Below are 19,379 nucleotides of genomic sequence, written 5' to 3' on the forward strand. Positions count from 1 at the left end.
AGCAGCTGCGGCTGCCCCATGGCTGATTCCCCTCTTCCTCTGAGGAGAGTGGCTGGCCTGACTGATGAGTAAGTCATCCTCATTCTCATTACCTCTGGCACATGTAAGCGGATTCTCCTCTAACTTGGCTGCCATCAGTGTTAAAGGTACTGTTTTGGGCTCTCTGACTTGCTCTTTGTTTCTTTTCCTTTTCCTTTTTTTTTTTTTTTTTTTTTTTTTTTTTTTTTTTTTTTACAGTAGGGATACCAGGAGGGATGCTATTTGTTGAGCCTATGCAACAATATAAAGCACACAATAAACATACCAGCCAGAGTACAACACATTTGATACCCAGAAGGCCTTTCTTTCAGTAAAGATGCTGGTTATTCCCCATCATTATTAGAGTCCAGCTAAATCTACTGGTCTTCTAAAACCAAATGACTGTTTTTTACATTTCATCTACTTATTGTGGGGCAGGTACCTGGGCCATTGGACACACGCAGGGTCAAAGCACAGCTTCCAGGAGTCCATTTCCTCCTTCCATTACGTGGATTGCCAGGACTGAACTCAAGTTATTTGGCTTAATGGCAAGTACTTTTTACCCACAGAGCGACATCACTGCCTCCATAAGCTATTTTTAAATACCATATAGAATATTATTAGCAGTTGTTTTTCTAAAAACATTCAGCTGCAGAATGTTCTTTTTCTTCTCTTTTCTTTTTTTTTTTTTTTGAGCTGAGGATCGAACCCAGGGCCTTGTGCTTGCTAGGCAAGTGCTCTACCATTGAGCTAAATCCTCAACCCCCAGAATGTTCTTTAAAAGTGATTTGAACCAGGCAGTGGTGGCACATGCCTTTAATCCCAGCACTTGGAAGGCAGAGGCAGGAGAATCTCTGATTTTAAGGCCAGCCTGGCCTACAAAGTGAGTTCCAGGACAGCCAGGGCTACACAGAGAAACCCTGTCTTGAAAAACAAATAAAACAAAAACAAAATTTAAAAATTCAATGGATTTTGATCCTAATAGAGACAGTCCAGAAGTAATTGTGAGGATGTGACCATGTGTCTGCCTTCTAAGTTATTTTTAAATATTTCTCAAAAAAAAAAAAAAATCTAAAATTTAACAATAGTCAAAAGTATGTAACTTCACCCATACAGAGTGGAATAATAATCTTCTAAGTAATCTTTTAGATAAAAAGAGTTGCTTCTAGATATTTTATTTCCTATTGGAAGCCACACAGTAATTTAAATTAATATTCATCTCAGAATGTGCAGCTGCCATGACTACTTGCATATGTGTGTGTGTCTCCATATATGTTCATATGTGTGTGTACGTGTGTGTGTGTGTGTGTGTGTGTGTGTGTGTGTGTGTGTGTATCTGTGAAATCCAGAGGACAATTTTCAGTGTGGTTCCTAAGGAGACATCCATCTTTATTTTTCGAGACATGGTTTCATCTCTCACTGGTACTTGGAGCTTGCTGATTAGGCAAGTGAGACCAAGCATCTGTCTGTCTCCACCTCTTTTTGTTGGGAGTACAGACCTGCACCACTGTGGCCACCAAAGCTGGCTCTGTCATGGGGGTGCTGGGGGTTGAACTCAAGATTGCTAGCACTGAGATACCTCACTGTGCCCTGACTTGCTATTCCTGAAAGCTTGGAATTATAAGTCAATCTGATGGAGACTTTCAAATTCTAGGATTTGAGAGGCATGAAGATGGGCCAGACTGACAAACTGTTCTCCTGCATTCTGTACACGTTCGTTCCTTTTCTGGTTCTCTATAGGGCCAGGCTGCCACAAGCGTATTCTCGCTGTCCACACCCCTAACACTAGGGCAAACATTAGAAGCCATGCCTGGAATTTTGTTAAGTAAATCCTTTACCTTCGTCCACAGAATCTGAAGTGCTGCTTTTGTCCAGAGAAAGGTACTCATTCTTATTCAAGTCCAGTGATTTGGAGGACGCTCCACTTAACCTCTTTCCCGAAGCCAGCGAAAGGCTTTTTTTCAGATGTTTCTCACTCTGGGGCTTTTCTTTTCCTAACTCCTAAAAGACAAACAATTCAGTTTAAAAGTAAAAAACTTATTTAAGCTTAGGTCTTACAGTAAGAACTTTAATATCAAATATTAAGAGTAAAGTCTTGAAATGCTGCTTTTTGAAACATATTTACAGCATTCTGTTAAGATTGACTGCTACCCTTGGCACACTAGTAGATGATAAAGGTCTTCCTAAAGGATTTTCATACAGTAATGAAGACAAATTATGAAGATTATCATATAAAAGGGACTCAAAGAATGTTAACAGCACGTGAGTGGCTGAAGCAGACAGGAAAGGGGACAGAAGGCAAAAATAAGGGACAATCAGGTCCTTGGGGTTGGCGAGGGAGAGAAGCCAAACCCAGTTTGCTCCCTTATCCAGTGCCCACTTCTCACCCGTCTGCTCTGGAATAATCTTTTTGTTCACTGTGAAGATTTGTCACTCAGATTGGTTTAATAAAAAGCTGAACAGCAATAGCTAGGCAGGGTTTGGGGGGCAGAGAGGATGCTGGGAAGAAGAAGGGCAGAGACATGGAGAGTCTCCAGCCAGAGATGGAGGAAACAGGAAACCAGCATGGGCAGTACAGGGCAAAGGCAAAAAAGCCACAGGGCAGAAAGCAAATTAATAGAAATGGGTTAATTTAAGTTATAAGAGCTAGTTAGAAACAAGCCTACACTATCAGTTGAACTTCCATAATTAATAACAAGTCTCCATGTTGTGATTTGGGAGCTGGCAGGAGTGACAGAAAAATCCACCTACATCCATCTCTCAAAATCAATAACTGAAATAGAAATGGAAAGAAAATAGAGAGCTAGAAGTCACCTAGGAGTGTGGTGGGGAGAGGAGAGAGTGACTTCACAACAGACTGGTCCTACTATTGAGAGACTAAGAGATAAGAAATTAAATATACCAAAATATGACATCTATACTTTCTGGGCATGTTTAATAAGGACGTGTCATTATGACAGTAAAGTAAATGATAGACATTAAATATAAATGCTATTGTTATGTTATAACTCAAACAGAACTAACAATAGTAAGATAAGGAAAGAGTCTGTATTAAATTGCAGAAACATATTCCTTTTTTACACTGTGTGCACACAAATGAAAGGACACACAAAACATATATCCAGCCCTTCTCCTTTCTGTGCTAGACGATGCTTGCCTACCACTGAACAGACACTCAGCTCCAGAGAGGACACAGCTTTCCACTGGCCAGTCGGGAAGCTGAGTGGTAAATGGGACCCAGGTCAGAACTTACTAATGAGTTAGACTACCCTACCCAGAGGACTGATACTTCAAGCGAAGAGAACAGCTAAAATCAAGAGGTAACATATTTGGGGGCTCCACAGGAGAAAGCAGTATGCTTATTTAGCAGACCCAGGGCCTTCAGAACAGCTGAGAAGAGCTCCATAGTGTATTTCTCCTCCTTTAACTAAATTATCTATCCTATTATAGGAATATAGATATGTACATGAAAGGTAACAAGTGTTGGATTTGTATTGTTTATTTATTTATTTTGGTTTGGTTTTTCAAGGCAGGGTTTCTCTGTGTAGCTTTGGAGCCTGTCCTGGACTAGCTCTGTAGCCCAGGCTGGCCTCAAACTCACAGAGATCCGCCTGCCTCTGCCTCCTGAGTGCTGGGGTTAAAGGCATGCCCCACCACCACCCAGCGGATTTGTATTGTTTTTATCTTCAGATATTTTCCTGTATTTTACAAGGAATATTATTTTATAATGAGCCATGTTTCCATTTGAAAAACAGTTTCTGATTTTTGTCATTTTCAATTTGATGAAAGTAAAACATCAAACAAAGTGAAAGAGAGATAACATTTGCTGACTTCTAAGACCCTAGACTCTCAGCATAATGCTCCTTGGAAAAAAGACCCAGCTTCCAAAACTTGAAAACCTCTGTCCTAAACATCAAGAAGTAAGTGACTGGTCTATTTCACTCTTTTGCACCCCATTCACTACTAAGGGAACGGGCAACTTCGGACAGTACTAGAGTCAAGAACCAACAGGCTAAGTATTCCAAGAGGAGCCATAGCAGATGGAGTCCTGAGAACCCACTCCTCTAATGAGACTGCGAGAAGCCCCCCCATCTTGTTACCTCCCCTGACTGTTTCACACGCAAAGGTTAACTCCCAGAATGATATTCCTTGCGCAGTAGTAGATCCCTAAGTGTCTATTACTGGATACGTTTTATAAAAGTAGGCTGACATAAATGTTTGATGAAGGATGGTTGTCTAAAACAAGTGTGGAACTTGGGGGGCTTGTCACGTGAATAACTTCTACATCGGTGTTTCCCCAACATTTTCCCAGAGGAGCTAGGTGTACCTGAGGGGGTCTAAAAAAGAACCATTGCTATGAACATGCAGGCTCGCTTTCAGTCACAACACTCTATGGTTTTAGGACACTTAATGAATGCTGGGAACTGTTCTCAGTACCGTCATAGCTACCTTTTCCTTTCTGGTTTCATTTATTTATTTAGTTAGTTTTTCAAGACAGGGTTTCTCTGTGTAGCTTTGTGCCTTTCCTGGATCTCGCTCTGTAGCCCAGGCTGGCCTCAAACTCACAGAGATCCACCTGCCTCTGCCTCCCGAGTGCTGGGATTAAAGGCATGTGCCAGCACCGCCCGGCCTTCTTTCTGGTTTCTTGAGACAGAGTTTCTTTGTGTATCCTTGGCTGTTACAGAACTAGCTCTGTAGACCAGGGTGGCCTCGAACTCATAAAGATCCACCTGCCTCTGCCTCCTGAGTGCTGGAATTAAAGGCGTGGGCCAGCACCGCCCAACTTCACTTCATTATTATTTTAGAAACTCTGTGAGTTTGTACTCTCACTTTATAATTGAGAGAACAAAGGTGACACTTAAGCAGAACTTACTTAACTGCCATTAGCAAGTGGCAGCGGCAGGCAGGGTGTGGCCCAAATGCTGCTCTAAAATCCTGTCAATCCAGCTGCAGACCCCAAACAGGAAAAGCTATGTTGAAGCACTCAGCACTTAGAAGGTGGCCTCTAAAGACCACGTTCTTCCCTAAGAAAATGGTTCATCAGGAAAATGATGTGCACGGGACACACTGCTATGCCAGAAAAAAGGGGGTAGGGAGGGGGTGGGAGCATGAGAGATTACTGGTCATTTAAGAAAGACTGCAGTCCCTTTGCAGGGGCCGCCACTGGCTGAGAGGACGCACTGAGTGTCCAATAACAACAGTAATCATGAGCCCATAGCCCTAGCCCTAGGGAGAGTGAGAAAGGAGGCTCACAGACTGAGGTCAGTCTGAGATACGGGGCAAGACCCTGCCTAAACAAGTCTCCCAGTGATTGAAACTCAATAAAATGGAAAACTAGTGCACTTACGATACTTGAAGAAAATGAAGCTCACCAGCTAACTGAAAAGCCCAGTCATTCAGCTAGGCTGTCATCTTTAATGTGTTAGCTAAGAAGTTTCTACTGAAAGGAAAACAGGAAGTGTTCTCTGGGACCACAGCTGTGCTCAAGGCCCATCTCTCCCCATTTGAACCAGACTTTCTCCACCACATGCATTCTTTCACCTTGGGGAAATCCTGCCGACTACAGATTCTGTGTCTTGTTATATTTTAAACAGTACTGAGTGTCTTGGTATATGTTGTTTAGGGACCTGCCAGTCGCTCGCGCCCTAGCCATCTTTGAAGAATACCACATGCTTTCCCCCCACATATCCTCTGCTACTTAGAGACTTATACTCTCTTCCTAAAATAAAGTAGCAGCCAGACACCCCAAGCTTTTCAACATTTTGAATAGCCTGCATTTTTTCCTTGATCTCATGGTATGATTAACACATATCAGTCTCAGGTGTAGGTCTTAAGGAGCAGCATATACTAACTCTGTTCGGTGAGTTTCCATCCAGGGACTCGGTTTCTGAAACTCGGCTGATGGACTCTTGCGTTAAGCTGATAGCTTTGGAGAACTTTTCATCTCTTTCTCCGGGGTCATCCACACTGCTTCTTCCTGGACTTCTGTTGGAAACACAACGTTACAGAAGCATACGGTCACCTCTAGGCGTACAGTCCTTGGTGTTCCTCGCTGAGGTCTTGGCTAGTCTGAATCATCTCAACAAAGAATAGATTGTTACGGTGGAACCAGCTCCCGTTATAACAGCTATCCTCTTAGAGACACCAGCTGGCTTTCTTCTTGAAAATAAAACATATGCTCCTATGCAAATCCATACATCCAGAAACTACTGGAAATATAATCAAGTACAAATAGCCCCAGCAGGAGCTGATCAGATGCATATGGCTTGTTTAAGGTCAAGTTGTAAAACCAGAGCTTCAACGGTTAAGGAAGATGTTTGAGATGGATGCCCCTGGGCACCCGAAGTCAATTTTACAAGTCTTGCTTCTGACATAGTCTCAGTGGAGGTAGCCAGGCCTTCTAGGAGACGGAAGCTCCTCCTGTCTGAATAGAGTGACCATCAGTCAGGCTGAGGCCGGACACAAGGACTGGAAATAAGCCCCTCCCTCAGAGATCCAGTTTGCATTTCCTTCTAGCTGAGGGTCAAGAAAATTCAACACAAACAAGAAAATCAAAACTGCTGGCAGAGCCAGGTGTGGTGGCACACACCTTTAACTCCTGCAACTCAGGAGGCAGAGGGAGGCAGATCTCTGTGAGTTCAGGGCTAGCCTGGTATACAGAGCTGGGTGAGTTCCAGGACAGCTAGGACTACACAAATCCTGTCTCAAACAACAAACAATCAATAAAACAAACAAACAAAAACTACCTGTAAAGATAGTACAAGGATGTTCAAACAAACCATCCATGCTGAGTTAGGATGAGAATGTTTATAGCCTGCGGTTTAACTGTAACAACATTCCTCTCATCCCCAGATCTAAGCAACACACCACATGAAGTCACATTATAGTTTCTTTTACAAAAGAAAAGTCTTTAAGGGAAATAAGTAGCCAGCTCACATAGTCTCAATCTCTAAAACTTCACTTTTAAATTTTGTTCAGCTTTAAGCTTTGTAATGATTATACTTTTAAATAATATAACTTTGAAAATGTCCGTACCATGAATACACACAGCCACTGTAAAGAACACTAAGCATGGCTCTCTTGAGAAACCCCACACCCATGTTTTAGATGTGTTTTTTTTTTTTTTTCTCAAAAGCTTGGTCTCTCTTTTTGCTCCCTGAACCCCATACTTAAATCTAAGCATGTACTAGCTCCTGTCATCTTATCTACTTAATAAACTTCCTTTGCTCCGGTTTGTCCTGAAATTATTTTCTGTGATGAGGATCCAGCTTGACTTGAGTTGAGGTCCCTAAGGGTACTGTGGGCTCCTCAGGCTACTGGCTGCTGAGAGCCCCCACTGCTGCTGAGAGCCCCCACTGCTGCTGAGAGCCCCCATTGCTGCTGACACGGCTGCTTAACCCTGAGAACAAGCTGTAGAAATACAGCTTTCCCATGGTAGTAAAGCCAAGACCACAGCTAATGTTCTAAGATCTGCTTTTGTTTTTTCACAGTCAGCTATTATATATAAGGAATATAACGAATCTAACTTCCGGCAATCTATCATCAAATATTATTCCCATGTAATAATTATTATGTATACACATAGATTTAAATAAAAGTATCAGCCTAATGTCTTATGCAATGTATCACCCCAATGGATAGATTTCAAAAGCTAAAAGGTATGTCATTCCTGTCCTAGATAGGGTTGCTATTGTTGTGATGAAACATTATGACCGAAGCAACTTGGAAAGGGTTTATTTGGCTTACACTTCCACATCATAGTTTATCATTGAAGGACATCAAGACAGGAACTCAAAAAAAAAGGGGGGTGGCAGGAACTTGGAGGCAGGAGCTGATGCAGAGGCCATGGAGGGGTACTGCTTACTGGCTTGCTCCACATGGCTCCATATGGCTCGGCCTACTTTCTTCTAGAATCTAGGACCACCAGTTCAGAGATGGTACCAGCCACAATGGGCTGGGCTCTCCCCCATCAATCACTATTAAGAAAACACGCTAAAGGCTTTCCTATAACACTACCTTATAGAGGCATTTTCTTAATTGAGGTTCCCTCTTGTGGTAGTTTGAAAGAAAATGACATCCAAAGGGAGTGGCACTATTAGGGGTAGTGGCCTTGTTGGAGGAAGTGTGTCACCATGGGGGGCGGGCTTTGAAGTCTCCTTTGCTCAAGTTTCCCTCAGTGTGACAGTCAGTCAGCTTCCTGTTTGTAAAATGTAAGATTCTCAGCTGCTTCAGCACCATGTCTGCCTACACACTGCCATGATCCCGGTCATGATCATAATGGACTGAACCTCTGAAACTGTAAGAGAGCCATCCCAATTAAATGTTTTGTTGTTTTTTTAAAATTTTTTAAAGATTTATTTATTGTACATACAGTGTTCTGTCTGCATGTGTCCCTGCAGGCCAGAAGAGGGCACCAGATCCCATTACAGGTGGTTGTGAGCCTCTATGTGGTTGCTGGGAACTGAACTCAGGACCTCTGGAAGAGCAGCCAGTGCTCTTAACCACTGAGCCATCTCTCCAGCCCCCAAATGTTTTCTTTTTAAAAGTTGCTGTGGTCGGGATTGGGGATTTAGCTCAGTGGTAGAGTGCTTGCCTAGCAAGTGCAAGGCCCTGGGTTTGGTCCTCAGCTCTGAAAATTAAAAAAAAAAAGTTGTTGTGGTCATGGTGTCTCTTCCCAGCAATAGAAACCCTAACTAGGACAGAAGTTGGTGCCAGTTTGGCTGGGGATTGCTGTGATGGGCCTGACCATGTATTTGTTTGGAGGAATTTGGATTTTGGTGTAGGTTGAGTTTTCTTTCCCAGCTGCCAGTCCCAAGTAACCACACAGAGGCTTACATTAATTACAAATGCTTGGCCAGTAGCTCAGACTTATTACTAACTAGTGCCTACCACTTAAATTAACCATGTAGCTCATGGCTTAACCATGTCATACAGCATGTCTTGCTCCCTCTGTGTCTCTTGGTGACTCCATACTCTGCCCTTCTTCCTCCCAGCATTCTCAGTTTGGCTGTCCTGCCTATATTTTCTGCCTGGCTACAGTCAGTTCTTTAGTAACCAATGAGAGTAATGTATATTCACAGTGTACAGAAGGATTATTCTACAGCTTTAAACAGTGGAATGCTTTAAGCACTGCTTAATGAGCCATGCTAGTAGGAGCATGAAAGACAGTTGTGCTAAGAGTGATTTGAACTATGGGGAGCTCACTCGAGGTTTCAGAGGAAGAGTTTTATTTTATGTTGCCTAGAGATTGTTCTTGTGACATTTTGGTGAAGAAAGTGGCTACCTTTTGCCCTTGTCCAAAGAGTCTGCCTGAGTCTAAAGTAAAAAAATTTTGATTAATTCTGTTGACAGAGGAAAACTCAAAACAGCCTAGTATAGATTCTGTTTTGTGGTTACTAGTGTTAACTCTGATAAAGACTTATTATGAAAATTTTGAGGACAAAAAGAACACCAGGAGGTAGAATAGAGCTAAATTCTGTGTTCAAGGAGATAAATGGATTAAGAAATGGAATAAAGGGAGTGGTGACCTCAGGGCAAGATCCCATTCAACTAAGTTTCCAACTTGTGAAAAGGAACTAAAGAAAAGCTCAGAGCCAGCTGTGATGGGGCACACCTTTAATCCCAGCACTGGGAAGGCAGAGGCTGGCAGATCTCTGAGTTTGAGGCCAGCCTGGTCTAGAGAGCAAGTTTCAGAATAGCCAGGCTTAGGCAGTGAAGGACAGAAAGTTGGTGAAGATGTAACTGAACTAGGGGACCATGTTCCAGCCCCGGTCAGCAGCAGAACTTGGCAGCTTCAGCCACATGGTTCTGACTTTAGAGTTAAGGATAGAAGAAACAGGTGGTTATAGAATTTGCCTCTATGCATAAAGAAAGCCACTGAGGCCAGGCATGTGTCAGGGGTGTCCATTTTGTGAAGCTGTGAAGTTAAAGCCTGGATTGCCTTGGAGAACCCAAGATATTAGAGATGCGAAGGATACCTGGCAAGGAAAGCTGTTAACAGGGAATGAAAACAACCCAAGAGAAAGAAGTGCTTTGCAATCAACAAAGCTGAACAAAGTTGGAGATCTGAAGAGCATTTTGACATCAGACATGAAGATGCAGAGTTTGGAGTTTGCGCAGCTGGTTTTTGGTCTTGCTTTGTTCCAGTATTTCCTCACTATGCTTCCTTCCCTACATTTTGGAATGATAATGTATATCCTGTGCCATTATATGTTGGAAGTATGTGATCTGTTTTCTTGATTTTGATTTATAGGGAATTACAGTTAAGAGATTGCCATACATCTCAGAAGAGACTTTGGATTTGAAACAAGTTTGAGACTGCTAAAGACTATAGAGACTTTTGAAGTTGGACTGCATATTTGCATTGTGATATGGCTATAAGTCTTCAGGGGCCAGGGAGTGGAATGTGGTGGTATGAAAGAAAATGGCTCCCAAAGGGAGTAACATTATTAGGAGATGTAGACTTAGAGGAAATGTGTCACTGTGAAAGCCGGCTTTGAGGTCTCTTTTGCTCCAGTTTCCCTCAGTGTGACAGTCAGTCAACTTCCTGTTGCCTGCATGATGTAGGAGTCTCAGCTGCTCTAGTACTACATCTGCCTATACACCGCCATCTCCCCCACCATGATGATAATGGACTGAACCTCTAAAACTGTAAGCCAGCCCCAATTAAATATTTTGCCTTTATAAGAGTTGCTGTGGTGTCTCTTCAAAGCACTAAAAACCCTGACTAAGACACCTCCTCTCAGATGACTTTAGCTTGTCTCAAGTTGACATAAAACAAACCAGCACAAGCCCTATTTAACTCTACACAAACAATAGTTAGTAGACCAGCAGCCAGCTCACTCGTGGATAGGCAGAATGGTGGGGCTCCATGCGGACTAAGAGAATGAAAAAATATGGATCCTTGAAATAACTCATTCTGGGAGTATGGACATCTCCAGAGTTTAAGGAGGATGAAGGTAAGAACAGAAAGAGGAAAGGAACAGAAAGAAAGCAAGAATGAGACTAGCAAAAAAGAATATGGAGAGCCGAGGAAGTAAAGGTTCAAAGAGCAAGCAACAGAGAATTGGGCATGAAGATCCTGCTACACACTTACTTAGAAAAGAGTCAGCAGGAGAAGAGGATGTAGCTTCACTGGTGACCCTAAATGTGTATGAAACACTTGCTCAAAATTTTTATTCTTTCCTGATTCAGAGACCACAAAGTTCACAAGCTGGCAGAGATCTTAAAGCCACCGAATCTAACCACCTTGTGTTCATAGATGATTAAAGTGAGCATCAGAAAAGCCCAAAGACTTGCCTGAGATATCTCAGCTACAAACCACAATCCAGACCTTACTGACTACAATCCAAGGCTCTCTGCATGAATAAGCTGATTTGATACCCAAGACTAGTAAACTTTATAATGACAACAGTGCAATGGAAAAAAAAATTGAACTTTATGGAAAAGTAATAAAATATGCATGTGCAATCATGTAAAAAAAAGACTATAAATTATTGATGTAAACCGAGACAATATAGGTTGGAGCAGCAGAACAGAGGACTGCCCTGGGGAGGAAACCATTTGTATATGTATTAAGACTTTCAACATGTTTACATAAGATTTGGAGGGCTGGAGAGACGGCTCAGCCGTTAACGGCTAGACTCAGAGCCAAAACATCAAGATCTGGTCTTTGGGTCTTGGCTTCTCTCACTTAGCAGAATGTTTGCTACAGAATGTTAATGTATTATCCTTGTTTTGATTGCTATGGCCTCAATTAACATTGGATAAGGCACATGTGCACTTGTACAGTTTATAAAATGTTCACACTTCTTAATGAATTTATGTCAAGATGACATTTCTCTACTAATTTCTTCCTCACACTGTAGCACCCCATGACCCCTGTACTGTCATAGCTCACATCTCCACGGTACTGTCAGCTCCTTTCACTAACGTGGTCAATGGTTACTGAGTGGCAAGTACATGTCACTATGCTAGCGAGTCCTAGGGGAGAGGTCACGAAACCGCCTGAGCCCTTCACTGCTCTGATGGTGCCTATAAGCTCAGAGACCTCACCAGTTTCTACTCCAGATCCTTAATGAAAAGGATTTCTAAAGTTAAGCAAATCCTAAGAATCACAGCTTCGTCAATATGCCTTCATGTCCTACTTTTGCTTGCCAATTTAGTAAATTCTCCCCCAGCTTAAACCCTACCCTACCAACAAGGCAAACTGCACCAAATGATAAATTAATCAAAACTCAGAACTAGAAGAACCTGAAATAATTCCATTTTAGTGGTTCATAATGCACCTTGCCATTTTAAGTCACCTCACTGTACCTTGGCTGCACATTTTCTTCTATTGATAATGACAAGTTTTCCATTTCTTCAGCATTTAAGCCCAGCTCCGTGCCATAGTTCTGCTGGAGCAGTTGCCAGAATTCCTGTCTGGTCAGGCTCTAAGATAACAGAAACATTGCATGGGTATTGGAAAATACAACAGATAACACACTGGTGATTCAAAGCACAAAGGTCAAAGTTAAAGTAACCATGGTATGAACATTCAAGGTGTGGCTTTGGTAAATTTTTGGCCTATTGGTCCCTGTATTTTCTGTTTCCTATAGAAATAGGTTGATGAGGGCTGTGTAGTGGGTAGCCATCCCAGCCTTGGCCTGGAAGTTCCAACCCCCATTGAGGCTTCGGTAATGGTCACGCCCACAAGGCGGGGCTGAGAGAGGAAGCGGAAGACCCAGGATCAAGAGGAGAGATCGCTCTTGGTTCTGGGACCCTGGACACTGGAGGTGGACCGAGCAGAATTCTCCAGAGAACACTGCCAGACTGCACCATACCTTTGTCAGACCCTACAACCTATCCCTTCATTTGTAAGTTACCCCACAAAATAAACCTCCCTTTTAACTACGTGGAGTGGCCTTAATAATTTCACCAATAGGGCTGGGCACATAGCTTAGTGCCAGAGGGTTGTGTAGCATCTGCAAGGCTCTGAGTTCAATCCCCAGTGCTGCAAAAGAAGAGTTAATAGTGCCCATCTGGTAAGAGTTGACACAGGAAAGCTGGAGAGATGGCTCCATGGATAAGAGCATGGTTGCTCTTCTAGAGGACCTGGGTTTGACTCCCTGCACCCACGTGGTGGCTCACAACCATCTCTAACTCCAGTTCCAGGGGACCTTCTGGTCATCTCGGGCAAACAAGTGGTGCACAGGCAAAAAATTTAGTAAGCAAAGAATTGGTACAAGAAATGGATAAGGGCCTGGAGAGATGGCTCAGCGGTTAAGAGCACTGGCTACTCTTCCAAAGGTCCTGAGTTCAATTCCCAGCAACCACATGGTGGCTCACAACCATCTATAATGAGATCTGGTGCCCTCTTCTGGCATGCAGGCATATATGTAGGCAGAACACTGTATACATTTAAAAAAGAAAGAAAGAAAGAAAGAAAGAAAGAAAGAAAGAAAGAAAGAAAGAAAGAAAGAAAGAAAGAAAGAAAGAGAGAAAGAAAGAAATGGATAAACATAAATAAATAATGTCCCCCCTAAAATGGGTTTTAACTGTGTTGTCCAGGCTGATCTTGGGCTCAAGCTACCCTCCAAAGCAGTTGAGACTAAAAGGCACATGCCACTTAGAAAATGGTGGGTTTTCAAAGTACACAATAAAGTAGCTTTGTATGTGAAGTAAAATGGTTAACGTGTTCTTTTTTATAAAAGTAAGTTATTCATCGTTTCTGGCAATTACTGATCTAAAATGCACACAACCTATGATCACCATTCAGAGTTCTAAATGTCAACTCAGAATGAAAGGGTTTGTTTGTTTGTTTTTCTGAGACAGGGTTTCTCTGTATAGCTTTGGAGCATGCCCTGGAACTCACTCTGCAGACTAGGCTGGCCTCGAACTCATGGAGATCCACCTGCCTCTGCCTCCCAAGTGCTGGGACTAAAGGCATGCTCCACCAATACCCAGAAAAATGGAAACTATTAATTCTGAATATTTTAAGCATTTTTAGGACTCTGTACACCAGTGAGCTCTAAATTATATTTCCCTAAAATAGAAAAGACAAGAAAACCGTCTTCAGAGTACTAATTTACATTTTTTGTTGTCGTTTTTGTTTTGTTTTTCGAGACAGGGTTTCTCTGTGTAGCTTTGCACCTGTTCGTGGAACTCACTTGGTAGCCCAGGCTGGCCTTGAACTCACAGAGATCCGCCTGGCTTTGCCTCCCAAGTGCTGGGATTAAAGGCGTGTGCCACCACCACCCAGCTAATTTACTTTTAATAAAGTCCAGCTTGCATATAGATAGCATATTAGTATTAAACTCACCAAATACAGCAGAGAAATGGCTATGTCATTCAGAGTGCTGACTGCTCTATCAGAGAACCAAAGGTCAGATTAGCTCTGAATTAGGCGGCTCAAAACACCTGTACTCCCAGTACCAAAGGATCTAACACTCCCTTCTGGACTCCATGGGCATCACATACACACACACACACACACACACACACACACACACACACACACAAATCTTAATCATATCTGGCGATGGTGGCACACGCCTTTAATCACAGCGCTCAGGAGGCAGAGGCAGGTGGCTCTCTGTGGATTCAACACCAGCCTGGTCTATAGAGTGAGTTCCAAAACAGCTGGATCTACACAGAGAAACCCTGTCTTGAGAAAATAAAACAAAGCAAAACGAAAACAGTTTAATCACCTAATACAGCAAGCTGTAAACTGTATAGCAAAACAAAAACATCATATTCTAGTAACTAACAGACTGGATTCTGGAAGCATTACAGTTAATTATATGATTAAGCAAGACAAGAGAAAGACAGCATGGTACTTAACGCAACTGTCAACAAGATCTTTCATCCATTCCACAGCTATTTATGGGGAAGGAAGCGTGTGGTACCACACTAGAGTCTAAGGGTAAAACAATCTCCACATCAAGAACTTCTAATATAGTTGAAGTGATATCAGGCACTATTAAGTAAGACATATATTATCATGCGCTGTAGATTCAGTGGAATAGGGGAGAGAAAAGGAAGGAATTATTACTGAGGATCAGGATGGCCAGATGAAGCTCCACAGTGGAGAAGGGCTTCTGGGTAAGATGATGGAAAGACAGATGTGGGGAAGGAGAAATGAGAAGAGATGGGGAGAAGGCAACCAACCCATAAACAGAGAGAGACTACATGACTGTAACTAATGTTTGTTACAAAGCCAGCAAATCATCTGTCAGCCCGACTACAGCAATGCTTCACAGTTAGGAAGTTGACTATAAAAATATTTAATGGGGTCAAATGTATAAATGCCCGGAATCCAGCCCCAATATTCCCTACAGCAAACACCCCTTCCTCCCCCGCCTCGCTGCCTTCTCCCCTCCATTAGCAGCTGTGCACCCCCAGTTCACTAGACTAGCGTCATTACATTTCATGGAAGCAGGGCGCTTAAAAGGAAACCTATGCTTTCGACGGCTGTTTGCCAGCCCAGATGACCAGATGCCTATCAGAACACTTTATGACAATTCAGATGTCATTAGCCACATTTCAAAACATCAGAAAATATCCATCCAAATAACTACAATAAAGGAGTCGAGGTAAGGAAAAAAAAAAAAAAAAAGACAAGCCTCTTTGCTTGGAACTAATTGTATTAACACGGAATGGAAATCTCAGGTTGGTGAACTCTAACTGGAAATAACACATCGAGAAAATGGAACATTTGTAATGTTTACTATCTATTAGAACTGTCTTTTTACCTGATATAGTCTTCTGAAGCAGAACATCCAGGGAGTAAAAATACAAAGGCCTATTAGTGACAGTTACAAAACTACTGTCCTTGGTCCTAAAGGAACTTGACTTCTACCCCAGAGACTCATGGGTAGACTCTGTCTTCATAGCAATAGTTCATACTGTGAATTAACCGAGTCTTCCAAAGACATCATCTTTGAGACAGTTTTCATGTCATAAAAAGGTGGTTAGCGTTACCAAAAGAAGACAATTTTTCAGCACACCTGTGATTGATTATTAGCCTGTCACAAAAACTTCTTTGAAATAATAGACATTTCTAAAGATAAAAACCAAAGCAAATAACGAATTGATGGCGAACACTCGGCTTCCTAATGGTAAAAGAAATGCAACTTGGGAGTAAAATACTAAGAACAAAATGCTATTTAAGTTAATTAGCAAGATAATTTCAACATACATTTTGATCCATTAGTCCAATGTAAATACATACTTGGTTGATGGGAAAAAAAAAAACAAGACTCGTTTAATTCAAGGTGTTGTTGATTCACTGGCTTGTTAAAAATAACTATTTTTGCCAGGTTGTCCAACTGTCACAAAAGCCTGGCTATTTACAATCACACTGTTCAAACATACCCAGCCTGATAGTCACAACTTTTTCAGTATTTAGCAGCCGAACCTTAGAGGGGAAAAAAAAATGACCTGAATATTACATGAAAGCTGACCACCTACCTGCAAAGGAGCGGCTCAGGGCTCAGCCTGCAGATACTTGAGCAAAATAAAGATGAACCAAGCCGTAATCAGATAGGGACTCAAAGTCGGCAGATCAATTTCTGGCCCAGGAAGCTTTGTATTCTAAGTAGTCTATGAAGTCTTTATCCACAGTAGAGCTCCAAAAATTTGATAACAGCTAAGCGAAATCGCTACTTCAATTTTCTACTCTGTTATGAGGCACTTTGCCATGTAAAAGGCGAGATCGAGGACAGTTTGAAGCCTGAGCCCTGGCTTCCGGTTCGGAGCACCAGCGCTCTTTCCCAGGGGCTGGTCGGAATGCACAGCTGATGTTACACCTCACTCTACAGGTTCCTAAGCCACGCCCACAGAAGAGCATAGGTAAACACTGTTTTATTAAAGGGACAGTTCCTAATTTCTTCTGTTCCACACACAGATTGGGGCCAGGCTGCAAATGAAAAGATCTCACGTGTGCTCTATCTAATGGGAAATACCTACTGCAGTATTATTTCAACGCCCACTTGAAAACCAACTATGTTAAAAGTTAACATTAAAAGTGTTCCCTGTGACAACACTTTTCAACTCTAGCAAGTGATTGGGAGCAAGTCTGTTCATATACCACTTACTGACCAGTATTCCCACCAGACTCCTGTCTGCCCTTATGACTAGAACAGAGCCTACCCTCCTGAGTATCAGAGATGGAATGTCGGGGAGGAACAGGAAGGGCCAGCTACTCGGGTAAAGAATTCAGCATGTCTTTCGTCACTGAAAAGTTGTAAGGTGACGTCTTGATTACTCAATAATTCTTTCCCTTGAAAATATTTCTGGCTTTAGTTCATTCAGAATAATTTCCTGGCAGAGTCCTGACTATAATAAACAGGACAGTCTCATCTATCAATTCTAATTTCTCCCAAGAAGAAATCTTTTCATTGAAAAGTCACAACTTGCCCTAATTGCTACCAATTCACTCTAATAGTTCAGTCAAGGGTACAGACAGTTCAAATGTCACCTGATGAACTACAGACTGGCTTTTCAGAATACTAAAGTCCGACAGCTTTACCAGAATGACTGAAGAATTCCACCCACTCCTGCCAGTCTGGTGTGGTGGTACACGCCTTTAATCCCAGAGCTACAGAATAGAAAGACCCTATCTAAAAATATAAAATAAAATAATAATTCCACTCCTTCCTGTGAAGGAGGCCATCGGAAGCCAGCTTCCACCCTGAAACTTTGGTGTGTTGTACTAGGTTCTCATTGGCTGAAACTGTAGGCATATACACTTCCTCTGCTCACTAAATAACCGTGAGAAAGTTTATCTGTAATTGGTACTCATGCACACCTTTCACTAACTACATTCATGTTTAAAGTAGAAAATAGAACCCACCCCCCTGCCCCCCAAAAAAGTTGGACTCTTAAGGAAGCCCAGGATGCAATGGGTAAGTAGAGAAGGAATGGACATCAAAAATGTCTTATTCAGGGAATTAAGAGAGTTAAGAGAAAAATCCAGAAAGACTGACATTCTTCCTCATGGAGGAAGTAGACAGAGGTGCCAAACACTGTTGAAAAGTCAAGTAAGATTAGCCTGTGACAAGCAACGTGTGGCAGATGCCAGCATCCGGAGAGTGGGGCCACCTGGCACTCAGGTCACTATGACAAAAGTGTGTGTGCTCTGAGGCTTGGAGGAAGAGCCAGGTCATGAGAGCTCTACATGTCAGGCTGAATCACATGGCCTTTACACTATGGCACAAAAACTCCTGGCTTCATTCAGAGAAGGAATGATGTTAGAATTGTACTCGAAAAGACACTTTTAAAACTCTACTCAAGCCGGGCGGTAGTGGTGCACGCCTTTAATCCCAGCACTCAGGAGGCAGAGCCAGGTGGATCTCTGTGAGTTCGAGGCCAGCCTGGGCTACCAAGTGAGTTCCAGGAAAGGCACAAAGCTACACAGAGAAACCCAGTCTCGAAAAACTGAAAGAAAACAACAACAACAACAACAACAACAACAACAAAAAACTCCACTCAACAACCCCAAGGATAGATTAGAGTGTTAGAAAGAGCCGTGTGGGTGACTGATAAGGACTTTGATGACAGTGGACATGATTGGCAAAGAAGACATAAGAAACAAGAATTTATCCAAGGTTCTGGCTTGGATGACTCGGCCAAAGATAGATGAAGCAGTTCTGCCAACCAAAAAGGCCAAACTAATAATAATAAGGAGAAACAATACCAAAATACATACTGTCTTAGTTAGGGCTTCTATTGCTGTAAAGACACACCATGGTGGGACATGATGGTGTGCAGACAGACATAGTGCTGGAGTAGGAGCCGAGAGTTCTACATCTTGAGCCGCAGGCGGCAGGAGACACTGTGTGCTACACTGGGCATAGCTTGAGCAAAGGAGACCTCAAAGTCATCCTGCCCCCTCCACAACAGGGACACACTTCTTCCAACAAGGCCACACCTCTAATAGTGCCACTCCCTACGGGCCAAGCATTCAAAACATGAGTCTATGGGGGTCAGATCTATTCAACCCACCACACATATTTTCACGCTTTAGGCTATCATGTTGCAAATATAATTAAAATTGTAATTTTGGTGGTTTTTTTATAGGGTAGGTTTAAATGCTGCATTTATAAGATTTAGACTACCACCAGAAAAGTAACTGAAGTGCCACATAGATACCTCTGCAGGACAGCTTCAGCTCTGGCAACGTCCTGGGCTTGGGCTCAGGCAGGCTGACCTCTGTGAGGCATGCTCACACACTGCAGATGCTCACTCAGCTGGAAATGCACTCCAGTATCACAGGGACTCATTCCCTTCTAGAGATTAGCAGTCTCCCAGCCTGCTACTCAGGGGGAGTGGAGTAATCATCCGAAAGTCAATGATAATCGTGACTGAGCAAAGGGAGC

The 19,379-nt window shown here is 42.5% G+C and overlaps 1 protein-coding gene across 4 annotated transcripts in view; it reads right to left on the reverse strand.

Moving 5' to 3' along the window:
- Gramd1c (GRAM domain containing 1C) overlaps window positions 1-19,379 on the reverse strand; it is an 83,088-nt gene that overhangs the window by 20,168 nt on the left and 43,541 nt on the right. For all 4 annotated transcript variants that reach the window (XM_036204207.1, XM_036204206.1, XM_036204204.1 and 1 more), the window contains 3 exons: window positions 12,334-12,452; window positions 5,871-6,003; window positions 1,857-2,019 (listed from right to left, as the gene is read on the reverse strand). In XM_036204207.1, coding sequence (XP_036060100.1) covers window positions 1,857-2,019; window positions 5,871-6,003; window positions 12,334-12,452 — 415 coding nt within the window. The remainder of the gene's footprint in view (window positions 1-1,856; window positions 2,020-5,870; window positions 6,004-12,333; window positions 12,453-19,379) is intronic.

The sequence above is a fragment of the Onychomys torridus genome, chromosome 12, assembly GCF_903995425.1.
Source record: "Onychomys torridus chromosome 12, mOncTor1.1, whole genome shotgun sequence".
Classification (NCBI taxonomy): domain Eukaryota; kingdom Metazoa; phylum Chordata; class Mammalia; order Rodentia; family Cricetidae; genus Onychomys; species Onychomys torridus.